The sequence below is a fragment of the Canis lupus genome, chromosome 24 (assembly GCF_048164855.1).
Source record: "Canis lupus baileyi chromosome 24, mCanLup2.hap1, whole genome shotgun sequence".
NCBI lineage: Eukaryota > Metazoa > Chordata > Mammalia > Carnivora > Canidae > Canis > Canis lupus.
This window is the reverse complement of record NC_132861.1, coordinates 39,779,275-39,799,816: the sequence shown is the minus strand read 5'-3', so window position 1 is coordinate 39,799,816 and position 20,542 is coordinate 39,779,275. Positions and strand designations below refer to the sequence as shown.

The 20,542-nt window shown below is 38.0% G+C and overlaps 1 protein-coding gene across 13 annotated transcripts in view; it reads left to right on the top strand.

The window, feature by feature from the left end:
- Window positions 1-20,542, top strand: part of DOCK10 (dedicator of cytokinesis 10) — a 260,663-nt gene that overhangs the window by 209,489 nt on the left and 30,632 nt on the right. For 11 of the 13 annotated variants that reach the window (XM_072796446.1, XM_072796443.1, XM_072796440.1 and 8 more), the window contains 13 exons: window positions 5,546-5,629; window positions 7,867-7,963; window positions 10,644-10,688; window positions 12,623-12,798; window positions 12,925-13,041; window positions 14,081-14,192; window positions 14,916-15,037; window positions 15,126-15,240; window positions 15,331-15,397; window positions 15,625-15,672; window positions 16,640-16,741; window positions 18,650-18,774; window positions 20,037-20,149. In XM_072796446.1, coding sequence (XP_072652547.1) covers window positions 5,546-5,629; window positions 7,867-7,963; window positions 10,644-10,688; window positions 12,623-12,798; window positions 12,925-13,041; window positions 14,081-14,192; window positions 14,916-15,037; window positions 15,126-15,240; window positions 15,331-15,397; window positions 15,625-15,672; window positions 16,640-16,741; window positions 18,650-18,774; window positions 20,037-20,149 — 1,323 coding nt within the window. The remainder of the gene's footprint in view (window positions 1-5,545; window positions 5,630-7,866; window positions 7,964-10,643; window positions 10,689-12,622; window positions 12,799-12,924; window positions 13,042-14,080; window positions 14,193-14,915; window positions 15,038-15,125; window positions 15,241-15,330; window positions 15,398-15,624; window positions 15,673-16,639; window positions 16,742-18,649; window positions 18,775-20,036; window positions 20,150-20,542) is intronic. The other 2 variants (XM_072796438.1, XM_072796445.1) reach the window with 2 other exon arrangements.

Genomic DNA, 20,542 nt, shown 5'->3' with positions numbered 1-20,542 from the left:
ATGGTAGACACTAGAACATACTAGATAAGTGTGAGAATTTATAAGTAAATACTAACAATATAAAGAAAGCTAAAGCCATAGAGGTAGATGTAAAATTACTCCAAATTATCTTTGGTGAGTTTTAATCCAGTCAGATCTGTCTTTAATACATTAAACATCACTTCAAATTATACATTATATTTGATCTCATCTTAAATTCACTGTTTTTCTTCAATATTTTGCTTCTCTTTTTTTTTTTTTTTTTTTTTGCTTTTTTTGCTTTTTTTTGCTTTTTTCTTGCTTTCAGAAAGAAAAAGGGATGGTCAGGATTAGTGATAAAGAGGATAAAGGAGAAAAAATTACTCTAGTTTTCTACCACATTTTAAGAAATAAAGTTTAGTACTATGCTAGTAGTTTCTATGAAGTGCTTTTATATATGAGGAGATTTAGAAGAAAATGATAAACTGTCCAATATGTAAGCAAATTATGTTTAAGAAACATCTGCAAAAAAAGAAAAAAAAAAGAAACATCTGCAATATTCTTCCCTAAATTGTAAAGAATGACGAATATGCAAGTCTTTTAAAAGGAGAAAAGACCTTTTAGCCACCCTCCTTGGCTTAAATGCCCTCTACTTGTTGGAATAAATGTATGTCTTCTGGGAGCTCATTTATACAAAACTTGCTTCTTGTGGTATATAAACTAATGTCTCACTTGGGGGCAAGTAAAAACTGTCCAAGACTGAAAAGAATAGGATGGAGTAGAAGGCTAACGGTGTACCAGTGATTCTGTGAAATCTGTGGGTAAAATGCATGGCCTGATAATAGATAAATAAATATAGTCTATAGTCTTAAAAGTCTATAAGATTTTATGGATTAGGTGGACTGCAAATCGAAAACAATACTTATGTGGTTTGTAAGTGGAAACAGTTCCCTATGTTGTACATTTTAGAAGTCTATCCTACAAGCATGGCTTTCTTTTTCTTTTTCTTTTTTTTAATTTAAATTCAATTAGCCAACCTATACTACGTCATTAGTTTCAGATGTAGGGCTTAGTAATTCATCAGTTGCAGGTAACACCCAGTGCTCACCACATCACCTGCTGTCCTTACTGCCTGTCACCTTGTTACCCCATCCCCCTAACCACCTCCCCTCCAATGACCTTCAGTTTTTCCCCTAGTTAAGAGTCTGTCATGGTTTGTCTCCCTCTCTGATTTCTTTCCACTCTGTTTTCCCTCCCTTCCCCTTTGATCCTCTGCCAAACATGGCTTTCAAATTTTAGTTGTAATGGCATTTATTTGACACAGAAAACTTTTGTAAAACTTTTGTAAAGATTATTAGAGGAGTCTTTGGAACCAGAAGAGGAAAAGGAAAAAGAAGAGAGGGTGATTTTTTAAATGTAAATCTGAATGTAGTCATTTGGCACAATGCCTGTGAATTGATGAACTTGGAGCTTTCAGTGGCTCGACATTTCCCACTCCTGCTATTAGCATTATAAATATATTCCCAGGAATCTGATAAGGGTTATTTGCTCAATTCTGGTTTTAAATGACTTTTGCCTCTTTTGATTATTAAATTCTACATTAGTGATCAAATACTATGAAGGATCTGGCTTTGGAATTTCACAAATGAAATATAATTTTCATGCCACAGTTGTGCCAAGGTTATTTCCTAAGAATGGAGAGAGCAGTGTCTCTGATGTGGGCATTTAAAAATGCCCCCAGGTAAGAATTCTGTACCCTCCTTTATGTCATATTGTGGGAAATTAATATTTTTGCAGCAAATAAGCCAAAACCTTGTACATTTCTCTGGCTGTTCTCTCCTGACAGTAGATAGGATACAAATGGATCCATGAAAGCTATGGGACTTTTGTCGTTTTTCTTTTTACTGCCAATCTGGGTCACAACTTCAGTTCCCTGAGTGAACCCATCTAGGTACTCTTATGCAAGCACAACACCAAGGAGATAGCAAAGGAAAGTTCATTGTGATTTGTATTTTCCTGCTCAGACAGACATAACTTTTGACCCATGTACCTGACTAATCCCTTTATTTCAGTTAACTTTGGACAACATTTGGAAATTATCGAATTTAGAAGACAGCCTTAGGGACACCTGGGGCCTCAGGGGTTGAGCATCTGCCTTCAGCTCAGGGCGTGATCCTGGAGTTCCGGGATCGAGTCCCACATCGGGCTCCCTACATGGAGCCTGCTTCTCCCTCTGCCTATGTCTCTGCCTCTCTCTTTCTGTGTCTCTCATGAATAAATAAATAAAATATTTTTTAAAAAAATAGAAGACAGCCTTAGTTTGTAGCAAAATATGTTTAAAGAAACATCTGTGATATTTTTCTATAAACATCACAAGAAGGTGGATAAGTGAATCTCTGAAAAAGGGAAGGTCTTCATGTTTACGTATTTGACTTGAATATTCTGTGATTTTTTTTTTTAATGTTTTCTGTAGAGCTCATCCATGCAAAAGTTGCTATGGGTTGTACCTAAGCTAATGTCTAGTGCAGAGGCAATGGAAATGTCTAGCGCAGGGCAAAGGAAGGCATCCAAGATGAAAAAGGGAACAGTAGGACCAGTGGTTTTGTAAAACGTATAAAGAAAGAGCAAAGATACTCATTTGGTTTGTTTGCACTTGGGGATCTCATACACTTCATTGAACGAATTAAGACTAAAATTACCATTGTCCTCACAATTGGTTAAATAAAATAAATATTGCTTAATTACAACAAAATATTTTTGCACATAATTTAGAATATGTGGTTTTTAATTTATTAAACCAAACTGAGAAAATTTTGGTAGAATATAAGTTATCCTCCAGATTGGGAATCTGCTAACTTTTTTTGTAAAGGGCCAAGTACTGAACATCTTTAGCTTTGCAGGGCATACAGTCTCTGGCACAACTACCCAACTTTGCTATTATAGCACAATACAGCCATAAACCAGTCACGGTAGACAGTATGTAAATGACTGAGTGTGGCTATGTTCCAATAAAACTTACTTACAAAAATAGGCCGTTGGAGCTTCTCAGTAGCTTAGTCTGTTAAGCATCAGACTCATGATTTCGGCTCAGGCCATGATCTCCTAGGTCGTGAGATCAAGCCCCTCAACATCAGGCTCCCTGCTCAGTGGGGAATCTGCTTGAATTTCTCTCACCCTCTCCCTCTATCCCTCTCCTCTCTCTGTCTCTCTCTCTTTCTCTCGAATAAATCTTAAAAAAAAAAATAGACAGCTAGTTTTGGGTGATGCGCAGTGGTTTGCCAAAGCCCCCTAGAAATTATTTTCCACTAGTATAAATTATTTTTTTAGAAAAAGTAGAGAGGACCCTACAGACATCATCAGCAAAGGGCTGAAGAGCCTCTATACTTAGGGTTTAGCAGATGCTGGGATGGACCACACACAGGAGACTCATGACAGGAGAGACACTTGATGAAGCTTGACCTGCAGGAGGGCTCTCGGTAGGCAGAAGATGGATTCTGCTGATCTTGTATCCTAGGAATGACCCTTTTTCCCTCACTGCCCCTTGGAACAAGCATGACAACTTACCCTACAGAAGAACTCTCTTCAATCTTAAGAAACCCCACATGGGTTTTCCTATATCCCCAGGGCAGGCAGCTTTCTCCCTATCTTCCCTATTCACTAATGCTAGAGTTCAACCCCCTTCAAAAGCTTTCAGGTCTGCTCTGCAGAATAACCGTAGCCCCTGGGAAGTGACAACTGCCACTACTCTGGTTCAGTGACAGAACTCACCAAACCCTGCTCCATTGAGTCAAAGAGCCCCGGTGTCTTCACCACGGACATCCTCAGGATTTTTTTCCACCTACTTTTTTATTAAGATGTTTCTAGAGCCTATAGTTATATTGGATGGTCCTCCTCTCCCTGTAAGGTCAGACCCAAACCTCTTTCCAACAGAAAGAAAACAGCAGGGAGTCTTCTCTGGAAAAAGCTCCACAATGAGGATATTCAGAGGTTGGGGACTTCCTTCTGCAGCTGGAGAACCTGCAAGGATTTGACATACCCACTAGGACCCTACATTGTGCAGAAGTTGCAAAAGCCCCTTTTCCTTCCCTCCTCCACATCACTTTACATCTTCTGAGCGTATGACTATGCTCTGGTGTCTACCTCTCATCACGGTTCTCCTGGCAGATAGGAGGATACAGGAGCCACTTACTTTTTAGTGAATGGAAAGTTACCAAAAGAACTTAAATTCATATTAAAAATGAAAATATAAATGAGGCAGCATACTAACATAGTAATGAATGAGTAGGTACATAAAAATCACTCATAAGAAACCAAAGAAAGGGGCACCTGGGTAGCTTAGTGGTTGAGTGTCTGCCTTCAGTTCAGGGCATGATCCCAGGGTCCTGGGATCTAATCCCACATCAGGCTCCCTGCAGGGAGCCTGCTTCTCCCCTGCCTATGCCTCTCCCCCTCTCTCTGTCTCTCACGAATAAATAAATAAAATCTAAAAAAGAAAGAAACCAAATAAAAGGGGAAAGGAAAAGGAAACAAAAATAGAAATGACCTCCCTAACAATTGGAAGAACATTATCAGAGAAAAGAGTTCTTCTTTATATACAGATGTATTCCAACAGGAGACCTTCCACTTGGTATACATACTACCTATGTCAAAGATTTTATGTCCAGTCCTTTCTGAGAAAAGAGATTTGTTTGTGAAATTGAGAAAAAATGCACAGCTATCACAATGGACCATCCTGGACTCTTTAGATAAGAAAGAAGCCCTTCCATATAAATGGTGCAGCAGCTAAAAGATTTTTCCCATATAGTGTGCATTCTCACATAAGTGTGGATGATGGAATCAAACTCATGCACACAGTCATGACCTCCATATGGCAACCTGAAGTAGTGCCTCTCCAAGATATGGTGTCAGTAAATATGATCTCTGCCTCCTACTTCACATTTTTCCCTTGCATGCTCATTTGGCCACTGTTCGCATGGCCATTGGTCTTTTGGAGAGAGCATGCTGGGCCAACTTGGAATGTTCGCCTGTCTCCTCCAAACCAGCCTGCTCTTTCAGACTCTCTATATTACAACTAAGAGAGTTTGACAACAGAGTTAGAGATAGAAATCTCAGGGTCTGTTGTCTTCACTCCTCAAATTCAAGCTGCCTTGCCTGGAAAGAAAATCATTCTGTTGAAGGAAGCCAGAAATTTAAAAAGGCTTTCCTGGCCTACCTCTGGGAGTCGAATTACTTAAAAAACAGTAATAAAATGTAACTAATTGATTTAAAAAGATAAAGAGTTAAATAAAACCTAAAATCTATATAGAAAAAAAAGGGCTATTATATTTTGCTGCAGAACTCCTAAGTGGTATTTTATAAAATTGACAAATAGGGGTGTGTAACTTTCTGGTGTGTGCACTTTATCTAGTGTTTTAATTAGTTGCCATACTTGGATGAATGCTTCAACATATTGTAGAGATTTTTTTAAACATTTATTACACATTTAGTTAAATGTCATTTTACCTCAATATATTTAATCACCTTTTCTAAAATCTTTAATGACCTTTAAAGTAAAATGTCTGAATTTACAATTTTATTTTTTTTTTAGCGCTGTTTTACATTTATGGACCGGGGCTATGTATTTAAGATGGTTAACAATTATATCAGCATGTTCTCCTCTGGTGATCTCAAGGTAAGAGCCAAATGCAAGAGTGATTGCTTTCCAAGCCATTGCATTATAAATAAATCAACTGGTCTTTGGATTTGTCTACCTAACACATTAGCCTATCCATTCTCTGCATCAAAAGATAATTTCTATCCCAGTGAGAGGCAGCCTTTTAAAATGGTCCATCTGAGTTAGTGTCCCAAGTATTTTCTCAATGGGGGCTTGGAATATATAATTAACATGTGTGTTTCTCTTTTATTTCCTATGGGTGGTAAGAGGAGTGAATGTTTTCAACTGCAATTCTTCGTCAGGTTTGCGTGATATTGTCTTGGTTGCAGCACTGAAAGTTTCACTTTTCTGTAGTTTTTAAGTCTAGGGCAAAATAGGCAGTTGATTCCCCTTCCCAAATAGGGAGAATGTGTTTGGCAATAGACTGGGAACAGTGTTGTTTAGAGAGCAGGGATTCTCAGAATGTGGTTCCCAGACTAGCCATATCAGGGCTATGGCAGGTGAGGCCCAGAAACTTGTATTGCAATAAAGCTTTAATGTGATTCTTATGTACTTTGAAGTTTGAAAACCACTGAGCTAAACCAAAATGCTGGAGAGCTGAGCTTGAGAAAGAGTCAGAGCTAGGGCACAAGAATAATTGCAAAGGTGGAAGGAACCATGTGGCCAAGGTCTGCTACTGCTTAAAAGATACATTGGGACCATTTTCTTTCTCTTAACACTCTGCTTTTAAGATTTACATTCTAGAGAGAAAATGAATGACCAACCTGCTTTGGGTCACTTCCCTGTCTTTTAAGGGAGGAAGACCGGGCACCTGAATTAAAAGCTCCCCATTGACCTTTGCCCATTGGGAAGAAGGAAAGTCCCCAAGGAGTAATTATCTAGGTATTGGGAAAGAATAATAAACATAGAGAAGCCAAAAATAAATAATTATCTTCTCATATCCATTCATGCCATGCTTAGGAATCTGAACATTATTTTTTTTGGCAATGGAGATTTACTTTTGACTAGGGGGTTCTATGATTATATGCCATTTGGGTTTTGAGAATCCAATTCCTTCTGTAAATATATTTCGAAAGAATATTCTTTGTTAGTGCTCCAATTATGCATGAAATTTACAGAATATCCTTTTAAGTAGAATTCCAGTAGGCCTAAATTATTTATTTTTCTCAGAGACCAAAAGAACATACTCAATGAAAAATAATTAACATACAATTTAATTATACTCCTTTTCACTTTGATGCACAAAGGATTAAGTCAAATACTATTCTTGTTTGAAGTGAGAGCATTTTAAATTATTAGCTAAAGTTGCCAGAAAATATAATGCTAACACATCTAAACAAATAGAATAGATTTTATTTTGTTAGCTGGTATTAGTGAATATAATGAACACAACCCAACTGGATCTTAAAAATTGATTACTTATTCTGCACGCAGTGAAAATAGAATATTGATGAATGTGCTCATTGTTCCTTCTTACGTGATTGTTTTTAACACGTGTATTAAGCCATCTTAGACCATGTCTGTATTCCATTTATCACTGTCTTAATCAAAACATTATTGAGAAAACAGGCCTGTTTGCAAGGACAGGAGAGAGGAGAAATTAAATAATTTACCCTGAGAATAAAGGGCCTACAGAGAGAGTTATCTAGTCTTAGATCACATGGGCCATTGTCTTCCTTAGCCCTGGGTCAGAAGGCTTGATTACAGTGAGCTGCTCCCTGAGATGAGTGTATTTTTAGAGCTCTGTACCTGTGGTGAGGCACGAACCCTTTCAGAAGAAACATGTGCTGATATAAGCTAAAGAAGTGGAAAATACCACCCTGTAAGATCCTAGCTTATGGAAGCTCAATATAGGTCTACAAATGGGATAATTTCCTGAGGAGGCCTTGACCAATCTCCAAATACAGGGAAGTCCTACTGCTTTTACCACATTAGAGGGAACAAGAAACTTCAACTTACAATTACCCAGTGGTTGGTCACACAAAAGTCACTACATCTTCTTTCTAGGTTTTAGATTCAAGGGGCTTAGTGATTGAGTGTCTGCCTTCGGCTCAGGGCATAATCCCAGGGTTCTGGGATCAAGTCCCATGTGGGGCTCCCGCAGGGAGCCTGCTTCTCCCTCTGCCTATGTCTCTGCTTCTCCTCTCTGTGTCTCTCTTGAATAAATAAAGATCTTAAAAAAAAATTCAAGTACTGATTTGTTATTAATCTTCTTGGTGTGTAAATAATGGTCATTTGGTTCACCTGTTTTTCAGACCTTATGCCAGTATAAATTTGATTTTCTTCAAGAAGTATGTCAGCATGAACACTTTATTCCTTTGTGTCTCCCCATAAGATCAGCAAACATTCCGGGTAAGAATGTCCAGAATTTTCAGTTTCCCACAAAGTAAACATTCACATTTGTTCGTGTGTTTTTACCTTTGTTTATGTGTTGTTATTTTCCTGTTGCCTTGGTCTTGGTTTGCCTGAAGCTGTCACGTGGGCATTAGGCAATCGGGCTAAAATGCAAAAGTAGTGGCTGGCTCTATATTTCTCAATTTTTTCTGTTTCTCCTTGTATTAAAGAGAAGGTCAACAAAATTATAAAATTGGTTATTATAAATCAAGGATTTTTAACCTATAGCAATCCTTTTAGTATATTGGCTCCAAAATAAATCTTTCCTTTGATTTTGAAAAGCATGAAATTATGGAGAGGAGAAGTTCTACTTTATGAGTACGTTATTCACTTAAGCTTATCAGTCAATGTGTCTCATTATGTTTAAATACAATTCCACTAAATGAGTTAAAAACCAAAACACCTGTTACTTGAAAAGGAGAAAGGAAGGCAGGCAGGAGGAGAACACTGTAAATACACCGTACCTCTGGGTTAGAAAGAGCCCCAGATGTCTGTTCAGGGAAGAATGGGGCTCTACATTTCCAATACTTGCTAAAACATAAATGATCTACAGAAAATTTTTTCATTTATAACTTTTATTAATATATTATATATATATATACCTAATATAGATAGGCAGATACCAAGATGATCATCACACATCTAGCCATCAGAAGCCAATCAAACATCAAGATGCAAAGAAAACACTAAAATGACTTAGGAACTTAAAATGTACTGCTTCTATTTCACAATGCATGCAAATATGGAATCATGATGTTGTACATGTGAAGCCAGTATAATGCTAAATAGTCAATTACATCTCAAGATGTGAAGGAGGAAGGTAGAAAGGACGTGAGGGAGGCAAGTGGGCAGGAAGACAAGGAGGAAGAAGGAAGAAAAAATACCTTTCTTCTAAGCAGTGAGTAAGAGTGAGTAAGGGCACCTGAGTGGCTCAGTCAGATAAGTGTCTGCCTTTAGCTCAGGTCATGATCCCAGGGTCCTGGGATGGAGCCCCACACCAGGCTCTCTGCTTAGCAGGGAGTCTGCTTCTCCCTCTGCCCCTGCTCTTAATCTCTCTCTCATCCTCTCTCATAAGTGCTCTCTCTCTCTCTAATAAATGAATAAAATCTAAAAAAAAAAAAAAAAAAAAGCAGTGAGTAAATTATCCACAGGGCACAATTCTGATATTCATGGAAAGCAGAAACTAAGATGGTAAAAAGCCTCCTCACATGTATTGCAGTGTCTTCTATATGTATTATACAAAACTAATATTTGGGATGGAAAATAGGGTAAAGTACATTATCAAGCCTGTAAAAAATGTTTTCATTTTATTTTAACTTATTTATTTCTCATGTTTCAAGTTTTTATTTAAATTCTAGGTCATTAACATATAGTGTAATAATGATGTCAGGGGTAGAACTTAATGATTCATCACTTACATACAATACCCAGTCCTGATCACAAGTGCCCTCCTTAATGCCCATCCCCCATCTAATGCCCATTCCCCACCCACATCCTTCCAGCAAACCTTGGTTTGTTCTCTGTCCTTAAAAGTTTCTTACAGAAGAAAAAAATCAAAGGGGGGGACACCTGGGTGGCTCCGTGGTTGAGCGTCTGCCTTTGACTCGGGTCATGATCCCGGGATCTTGGGATAGAGTCCCACATCGGGCTCCTGCACGGAGCCTGCTTCTCCCTTTGCCTATGTCTCTGTCTCTGTCTCTCTCTCTCTCTCTCTCTCTCTCTGTGTGTCTCTTGTGAATGAAAAAAAGTAAAATCTTTTTTTAAAAAGGTCTCTTACGATATGTCACACCATAAAAGTTTTGTCATTTTAATCTTAAATATAAGCTATTTAATTCCATTAAGGAATAAACATAAGCTATTTAATTTGTTATTCCTTTCTAATTTATAAAACATTTCATCTAAATACCTTTATAGAAAAATAGGTAAAAATGTGACTTTGGACAACTTCTGTTTTGTATTCCTTCTCATTTTTTAACTAGTGCTAACTTATTATTGGGTTAGACAATCTGGTTAAGATACTCAAGAAGAGCAAACCTGTTTTATCATTTTGATTCCAGATGTTTACTGTTTGTCAGTAGCTCAGGAAAAGGCCTGATAGTCTCTTTGTGGATCTGATGTTATCAGCAGTGAACATAAAGAAATACGTTTTGTAGCATGCAGATTTCTGATAGAAAAAATAGGTGCTCAGGTACAAGGCCAAGAATTAAAATAACTCCATTTGTGGCTTTCTGTTTTTAAGGGAACGACCAACCTATGGTATTTGTTTTCAAAAACAGAACTTTATTGAAGAGACTCACTTAGAATTTAGGACAAGATATTTTAATTTTTAGTGTAAATTACACATAGTTGGGGCACCTGGGTGGCTCAGTCAGTTAAGCGTCTGTCTTCAGCTCAGGTCATGATCTCAGGGTCCTGGGATCCAACCCCTCATCAGGCTCCTTGCTCAGTTGAGAGCCTGCTTCTCTCTCTCCCTCTGCCTGCTGCTCGCCTACTTGTGCTCGCTCTCTCTCTCTCTCTCCCTCTATCTGTCAAATAAATTAATTAAAAATAAATAAATAAATAACCCATAGTTACTGAGTATAGTGTGTATCTGAGTATGTGTATGTCTGAACTTCTTGTTTATTTACATTAAATCCAGATCCCTTGACACCTTCGGAATCAACTCAAGAGTTACACGCATCAGGTAAATAATTATATTTTATATTACATTATCTAAGCATCAATAACCATATCATAATCTGATAATATTGATAGATATACATACTACAAATTTCCAGTTTCCAGATGCCAAAAAATCGTCATATATTTAACATTAGCATACAATCCAGATAGTCAACAAGCTGACTGAACTTTTGTTCAGATAATTAGATGCTCCCCCAACTTGAATCCCTTCATATTTTATTCTCCAGAGTTTGACTTTTTCTTTAAATTTCCCAGATCATCTGACATTTTCTGAGGGTGTATCATAAATGAAATTCCTGGGGCACCTGGGTGGCTCAGTGGTTGAGCATCTGCCTTCGGCTCAGGTCATGATCCCGGGGTCCTGGGATCAAGTCCTGCATCGGGCTCCCCACAAGGAGCCTACTTCTCTTTTTGCCTGTGTCTCTGCCTCTTTCTCTGTGTCTCTCATAAATAAATAAATAAAATCTTTTAAAAAATTCCCAGCTATATGTAACATGTTTGTTCAGCGTAACTAGCTTTCTTTGATATGTTTCTGTCAGTAAACTACAGCCTGATTTTTCAGCTAGACTCTCAAGATTGAGATTTTTTTTTCTTAAAATAGGTTCATAACTTATAAAATACTCTGGGCAGAACTTTTGTCTGGCGTTGGGGTGGGAATTACAAATTATTGTTCTACTTCTGGCTCCTCATGAATACTCACTATCTGTTTTTAACCTAACTAAGCCCCTTGGACCAGTTTCCTGAACTTCCACATTCCCTGTTCTCCCACCTCCAGGGCATTTTCATAGATTACAAAACTCCATATGTTTAATTTGCTCCTAGTAAGCGATGAACTGGAATATTCCAACAGTTCAATACATCTAACGGGTAACCCTGGAGGCTTCACTGAGATAACACCGATAAACTGTTTAGCCCAGTGTTGGTACTCAGTCCATGTTCTAGAAGTGGACGCTAGTCCTGTAATTAACAGTTACCTTTAGGAAGCACAATGGGCAATTCTTAAAAACTGCATTCCAATTCCTCCATAATTCAGGCTCAAAATTTTGCAGCCCCTTTTGGCTTTCCTCTTCTTGCTCCTTCACATTCTTCAGCCAACTTGTCCTTGTGATTTTTCTTCCACTACCTAGTTTCTGCTTTCCCAGCTCAGATGCATCTCACTTCTCCCCTCCCTCCCCTGGAGCCAAACATCCTGCATTATAGCCCTCTCCCCACATTTCCCTACAAAATAACTTATTTATATCCTGTCACCCTGTGAACAAATGAATAAATACAGATCTGATCAGGCCACTGATCCCAAAGCCATTGGTGATGTAATACTTTCCACAAAATTCAGTGCTAAATGGTGGAGGGTCCTGGATGCCTACTAAAGAATTTGTGCTTAAGTCTGTTCATCATCTGGCACCAAGTGCCCCCCAAGTTTCAAATCCTACCATCCCCTTCTTGGCTGCTGTGCTGACTGGTATCCCCTCAATCTGTGCTCTCCACACACTGTGCTTTCAGAAATTGGTGTCACTGAAACCCTGCCCCCTTGTCCTCCCAACCTCTTCTCATCCCTCCATCACCTCTATTGTCTCCCGACCCTGTGCACCTCCAAACCTTCAGCAGCCTCAGATTCCCATCTCAACATATTCCTTCCGATATCGTCTCCTGATGCCTCCAGACAGAAAATAAACTTTTCTCCTCTCAACTCTTGTAACATTGTAGACATGCCACTTTTGAGCAGTTTGACCATTGACAGTGAGTATGATTGGTAGTAGTCTACACAGGATACTTCCTGAATGTTCCTCTCTCTCATTTCTCATCCCTGTAGCAAGACTGCATTACTGAATCTCTCCCTGGTAGTGAGAGGGCTGATAGTTGTGGGATAAATCTTTCTGAATTATAAAGTGATCATTTGGTGTTCAATAACATGATCTCTTTACTTTCCTCACAAAGATATGCCTGAATATTCGGTCACGAATGAATTTTGCCGCAAACACTTCTTAATTGGAATTCTGCTCCGAGAAGTTGGCTTTGCCTTGCAAGAAGACCAAGACATCAGGCACTTAGCTTTAGCTGTCCTAAAAAATCTAATGGCTAAGCATTCATTTGATGATCGATACAGAGAACCAGTGAGTGATTTTCTTTTCTCCCTTCCCTAAACACCATTTAATGGCTTACTGCATTAAATGCATATCAAACTTACAAAACTATTGATTTTTATGTGAGTCATTTCTTTTGGATACCTTTCCACCTAGGAGAAGCAGGCCCAGATAGCAAGCTTATACATGCCCCTCTATGGCATGCTTCTGGACAATATGCCAAGGATTTACCTAAAGGACCTATATCCTTTTACTGTCAACACATCTAATCAGGTAAGTTTAGAGAATATTTCAAATGTGCATTTTAATAAAGAGTTTGCCTGGATAGCTATTTTTCCCCTGATTGTGAGCAAACTGAGAGGTGCCAGCCATTTTGAGACGTTCACATCAATGTCATTTGTTCCGATTGGTCCTTGAAGCCACCTCATCCATCATTTTCCTCCCTTCTCTGTATCACCTTCTAGTTCAGTCCAGTTTTTACCAGGTTCCTCTGTTGCATGCATGGCCCCATTCTCAGAGTGTACCTCCTCCCCAGCGACCTTTCTGCATCGGCTTTATGACCACCTGGTGTTAGCATAGCCAAGTGCTTCAGTCACACGGAGGAGTGGCCTGTTTGTCATTCCTCCTCTACTGAGCCATCATAGTGGCTGCACAACCAGCCACTTGAGAATGGGTGCCTGTGTTCACGGCCTGGATGAATTAACACACTGCTGAAGGCAAGATATTACCACGTCAGTTAGGACCTCTGCCTTTGGATTTTTTTTTTTTTTTAGAGGAAGACCTTGTTCAAATCCCAGTGATACCAGTTACTAGCAGTGTAACCTTAAATAAGTCATCCAGCCTCTTTCAACCTCCACTGTCTTCTTCATAGAATTGTATAGAATTCCTCCATCACAGGATTCTTAGGAGGATTAAATTGTTTAATAGAAAACACTTATCATAGAGTTTGGCACATAATAAGTATTTGGGATTAGTTTTTAGTACTAGTAATATACATAAAATAATCCATAATAATATATGTAAACTATAGTATAATCCATAAAAAATCAGTAGCCACTCCAACCATTTAGTTTATATCTAAAAGATAGTTTCCACTACATTATAAAAATAAAATCACATAAGAAATCAAATTGTGGCAAGCATATAGTTGTGACAAAGAGTATGGTTATGACTATTCATTTCCATTACCTGCTTTGACAGGAGATTCTTGCTGGGATGTAAAAGGTCAAATCAAATAACATCAAATCAAAAGCAGGTCTACAATGTTGAAATATAGCGATTCACATTAATCTCTTCTGTGCTTCGAATGCAGGGGTCTAGAGATGATCTCAGCACCAATGGAGGATTTCACACCCAGTCAGCTATGAAACATGCAAACTCTGTGGACACATCATTTTCTAAAGATGTTTTAAATTCCATAGCAGGTACTTAAGACCTTGTGAGAACACTTGTGTTTAACTCTCATCCATGTTTACATTACATATCATTGTGTTTTTTACCCACTCCATAATTCAATGTGCATAATTTCTGTGTGTCAAAGTATACTGTATTTATATAGCTAAAGAGTCTCTTAACTATTTCTTTGAAGACTATCCAGGGGCTTATTTTTCTCCTTAGCGTTCAGTTTTACTTGGCTCACAGAGTAATCTACTCAGATATTACCAAATTACTTCATTCTGGAAACAATCTTTAAGTTTTCATTGAGTACCACCTTTTAAAATATAATAGCCCATCAACTTCAAAGTTTACTTTGAAGAACTATTTTGGAAATGTCATCTTCATCTCTTATAAACTGTCAAAACTTGAAAGCTTCTTCCCCAAAAGCATCTTTATGAACATTTATTAAAGCATTTTCAAAAAAGAAACTTTCTTTAACAAGTTTTTTTAAGAAATCAAAAGAACAAGTTTTATTTTAATCCCATTTATAATGGCCTAAATTTTCCTAAATCTTTAATGCTGACATGGCCATTGTGATCATTCTTAAAATGTAGCATGTCTTTAATGACCCTTCCACATTTTGTTATGTTGGCTTTTCCCAACACTGCTACCACCCCAATGCTGGACATCTTTCTGGGTCATCATCTGAGCTCTGCGTGTGTGCCCATTGCATCTCATTATCATCTGTGTGCTGTGGCTTGTGTTTGCAGCATTTTCATCAATAGCTATTTCTGCAGTAAACCATGCTGACTCCAGAGCATCCTTAGCGAGTCTTGACTCCAACCCAAGCACCAATGAGAAGAGCAGTGAGAAGACTGACAACTGTGAAAAGGTGGGGCTTCTCTTCCCAATTACCCAGCACCTAGTGAGTCAGTACTCTCCCACTCTAACTAAATACTTCTTGGTTCTTCCATTCCTAGATCCCTAGGCCCTTATCTTTGATAGGGTCAACTCTTCGATTTGACAAGTTAGATCAAGCAGAAACCAGAAGTCTTCTCATGTGCTTTCTTCACATTATGAAGACAATTTCAGAGGGTAAAGAGAGCTCTTGAAAATTAAATTTTTAAAAAAAGGAAAAAACTTTCAATTTCCAAGAGTCTCATGCCACATGGTCTTTCCTTTCAGAGACGCTGATTGCCTACTGGCAAAGAGCACCTAGCCCAGAGGTGTCTGACTTCTTCAGCATCTTAGAGTAAGTTATAGAGTTGATTAGTGGAAATTTTTTTCTGGAATGCTTCAAAATAGTTCAGTATGCTATCCTTCATTCTAAGGACTCACATGCTGAACTATCAATCAATGCTCATGCATGAAATATTTAAAGAAAATATAATATTGTTCTTTTAATGTATTTAAATGGACAGTTTGTATAAATAAAAGGGCATGAATGATTAGAATGTGACTTTTTCCCTTCCTTTTTAGTGTTTGTCTTCAAAATTTCAGATACCTCGGGAAACGAAATATAATAAGGTAATGATTTTGAAATTCCAATAGGTTAGTCTGGTCTTTTAAAAAAATTATGGGGCAGCCCCAGTGGCTCAGTGGTTTAGCACCACCTTCAACTCAGGGCATGATCCTGGGGACCCCGGGATCGAGTCCCACGTCGGGCTCCCTACATGGAGCCTGCTTCTCCCTCTGCCTGTGTCTCTGCCTCTCTCTCTCTCTCTCTCTCTGTCTCTTATGAATAAATAAAATCTATAAAAAACATTTTTAAAAATTATGACATTAGTAATGTATCATGTTAGATTTATAAATATGTTAGAAATCTTAAAATACACATAGGGATAGTAAGGTTGACCTCAGAGTAGACATAAAAGTTTGATTGTCCTATACCCATAGTAGATCTAGGGCTAGGTAAAGCTGTCTAGAGAGAAAAGCACAAAACATACATTTCTGAAAGGAAACCACATTTCCTAGATTGTCTGAACTATCTTATCTATCATTTGTATGAATGGAATGTAGAAGATTCCTATTTAAGAAAATACACCCAATGTGAATAAGTCACAGGAATAAAAGGTACAGCAGAGGGAATATAGTCATTGGTTTTGTTGTTGGAGACAGATGACAGGTACTCTTCTAGTGACTGCAATAGATGTAAAGACTCACCAAATGACTACATTGTACACCTGAAACCAATATAACATTGTGTGTCAACTATTCTTCAATTAAAAGGAAAGAAAGAATATATTTTCAGTAAGCTAAAAATAAAAATGAATATGGAATAACTTTTGTGTTGATATCCTTTCCTCATGAGAGACCACAAAGCCCCCAGCACCTTCACTAAACCTCCATTTCCCATTTCCAGAAGATGTAATTTTATTTTTCATAGCATGTGAACTATTTCATTGTTCAGTAATCACTCTGCCACTTGCTGTTCTGTATTTATAAATAAATTAGAAATACTGAGCTATGATTAAAACATCAGTTTTCCTTGCAGAAAAATTGCTGCTGCATTTAAATTTGTGCAGTCCACCCAGAACAATGGAACTCTCAAAGGATCTAATCCTTCCTGCCAAACATCAGGCCCCTTGTCACAATGGTAACATCGCATTTACTTGATATTTGTAATTATATTGTATGTATACGTATGTGTATATATATATGCATGTCTGCATATGTATATATACATATATATATGATTATGGATGTATATACATGTATGGAGGTGTGGATGTGCACATATGTACATGCACAGGTGCACACACATATGTATATATGCTCATACTTCAAACCAAATGCAGAGTACAATAACTCTATGTTTCTTTGAAAAAATTTCTTAGGTACTTCCCCATCTGCCCTGCTAGCTTGTGAAGACCTAAGAAGCAAGGATTATGCTTTATTAATGTGCACTCAGGGCACAATGCCATGCACAAGATGAGGGTTAATAGGTACCTTAATTTAATTGAACCCAAAAGACAGAATTCCAATAAATTATTCATTTAATGTTTGCTAACCTCCTAGTGACAAAGTAAAATGCGAGGTTGTATCTCCTCATCCTCTCAGTAATTGTAATATGTTAGCAGTATTGTTAGAGCTCAAATTGTTTTTTAAAGGGTCAAAGGCAGTGAGGAAGCATGGATAAGCTCACGGTAGAGTTCCTAGTCATTAGACTGATTTGACTAGCTTAGAGGACCTGGAGTCATCCTTTATTAACCTATGTGGTGGGGAAATTTTGCCCTGAAATCCTACTTTAAATCTCCCCTGAGTCTAGTAAATAAGAATTCTTTGCTAAAATTTTCTCTAGTTTCTCTAGTTTGATTTATTCCTCCCAGAGGTACCATAATAATATATAATGTGAAAATGGCTGTACTTTAGAAAGAATTTTGGAAATAGCAAAGTGGTATATAACCAGTAAATTGAGGAGTAAATTTTGCCTCTTAGTCCATAGAGACTCCTTGAAGTTGTCCCTTGTGTGAAAGTAAATGAGAAAATGTAATAGGCATGTTTTTCAAATGGTAATACAATAGAGGACTATAAACAATGACTTTCTACGTTTAAAGACAATAGTAATGTACCTGAGATCACTGCAATTTTGTTGATGTTTGGTCAGTTTGATTTCAGGCTCCTTCCTGAATGATCTAGACAGACCCTGGACATTCCTACCTCTCCCCTTCTAGAAACCAGGATTTTTCTTCCAGAAGTTCCATACTAAAATAGACTCAAAACCTGGAAGTAAACCAGTCCCAAAGGTCCAGGCCATATAGCACAGAACCTATTATTTCTTGTAGTTTCAGCAATGACCCTGACTCCCTTAGCTACTGAAAACTAAAGGTAGATCTTCTAGGCCTCAGTCCATCCAGAGCCTTTGATTTCACCAGAACCAAATAAGGCTCAAAGAGTGGGACCAAGAGAAAACCATTCTTTGCCTCTTCTACAGGCTTGATTCTTCAGGGTATCTCCTATTGCCTGCTTTCATCCAAAAAAAATGTTCTGTTATCTTGGCCAAATGATAGCTTAAATGAAAGTCAAGAATGAGAAGTAGTCCTACTTCCACATAACACTGGCTCATTCCCCCAGATGGAAATGCCAAGGAGACATTGAATGAGAGTCACTGCAGGCCATTGTCATCGGCCTGGGAAAGTGGCTGCACCAGCAGCCCTGTTAGCTCTCTCCCCTACTAGGATGGAATACTGTGAAATTCTCATGGAATTTCATGATTTCATTAAACAATAATGAATATGCTTGTTCAGATTTAAATGCAGTATCTATTATTCTTCTGTCATCCTTTGGTATTGATTATCATTCTGAACCTTTTTGTGGCTTAAATACAATTTCTCCAAAAGCATTCTTAAAAGTCCCTTTTATCATGTTACCTATAATCAATATTTTTAATAAAACACCTCTGTTTAAAAACTACTTTATTTGACTCAATCTGGAATACTTGATTGAACATTTGTATGTCATTTCTCTTGTACTTTAACCATTTTTTTTCTTATTGCATTTTCAGGATGCATACCACATCCACTCATGAAGGACATAAGCAGCACAGATCACAAACTTTACCTATAATTCGAGGCAAAAATGCACTTTCAAACCCCAAACTCTTACAGATGTTAGACAATACCATGTCCAGTAAGTAAACAGGAAACCTTCTTAGTAACAAGATGGTTACCAGTGTTTCTCTAGATGTGTGCAAAACGTGAAATGTGTTATAATATTTCAGAAACGTAGGGGCTGTTGCTGTGCCACCTAGATCACTACTTTTCAGGCTTGCTGTAGCCCAGGAAACTTTTCATAGAGGAAAGAAATCACCAGAGAGGGGATTTAAAAAGTGTAGTGTCTTTATAAAGAAGAAAGGAAAAAGGCCAATTGCTCAGTCTAATCTGCTTGGTGTAGCTCCTCTGGTGTCAAGTGACTTTCTATTGTCAGGGTTACAGGGGCCTCTCTCAACCAGATTATTACTGTCTGCTCCTTGGGAAGAGGAGAAAGTTGTCCATGTCTTAGAAGCAGTAAGTGTGACATCTGGAACACAGTGATCCACACATTCCAGCTTGTGAATGAGGAAAAATGGGCCCAGTGTTTTGTATCTTGTACATGTTAGTGATTATGGGCAGAGTTACTTGTTTGAAGGCGTATGCCTTTACCTGTAAATATATTTAGTGTCGTTAATAGCCATTAGTGAACACTGCCCACAGAGACTGTACATTTCGTCTGTTAGCTTGGGAGTGTAAAACTTGACCCAGACTGAGTATGAAAGAAATATGACTCTGTCAATGCCTAAGTCAATGGAAGGAAGTAAGAAATAATGGCAAGTGGATCACTCTTGTCTATAGCTGACATATGAAAGGGGCACACACGTTGTCTTAGTCAATTTGAGTTGCTACAACAAGTTAACAGTCTAAGTGGCTTAAACAACAAACGTTTATTTCTCATAGTTCTGGAGGGTGGGAGACCCAAGGTCAAGGTGCCAACAGATTTGATGTCTGATGAGAACTCTATTCCTGGTTTGCAGACAGCCACCTTCTTGTTGTGTCCTCACATGACAGGTTATCTTTCTGGTGTCTCTTTTTATCAGAGCACTAACCGATTCATGAGGGCTCTATCCTCATGAGCTAATTACCTCCCAAAGATCTCCCCTCCAAACACCATCACATTGGGGATTCAGGCTTCGACTTTGGGGGAACATGAACATTCAGTCTATAGCATCCACTCAAGTCTCTATCTAGAGTCTTTGATTCAGCCGATAAGGTAATTGAAAAAACAAAAGCACTTTGATTTAATAAATTGCTTATCAAAATGCCAGTAAACATTGACTGTGTTATAATAGAAGGAAGTCCTTTATCAGATACGAGTTTTCTTAGACACTTATGCATGTTCCACCTTATATTTTGTAGGCAACTCCAATGAAATAGACATTGTGCATCATGTGGACACAGAGGCCAATATAGCTACAGAAGTTTGCCTGACTATTCTAGACCTGCTATCCCTTTTCACCCAGATTCACCAGGTAAGTGTGATTCTGACATCTTCTGCAACGTGAACAAATGGGAGGTAGAAAAGTGTAAAGTCAAGAACATGTATTTAAAATATTTTATGAGGGACGCCTAGGTGGCTCAGCAGTTGAGTGTCTGCCTTTGGCTCAGGCATGATCCTGGGGTCTGGGATTGAGTCCCGCATCAGGCTCCTTGTGGTAAGTCTGCTTCTCCCTCTGCCTGTGTCTTTGCCTATCTCTCTCTCTCTCTCTCATGAATAAATAAATCCTTAAAAAATAATAAAATATTCTATGAAATCAATTAACTTTACATAAAGCAACCTAAGTGTGAGTGGAAAAAATTTTAAAGATGAGACTCAGAATTTTATCACAAGTTGACTACCTACTCAAATGATATACCTACATATG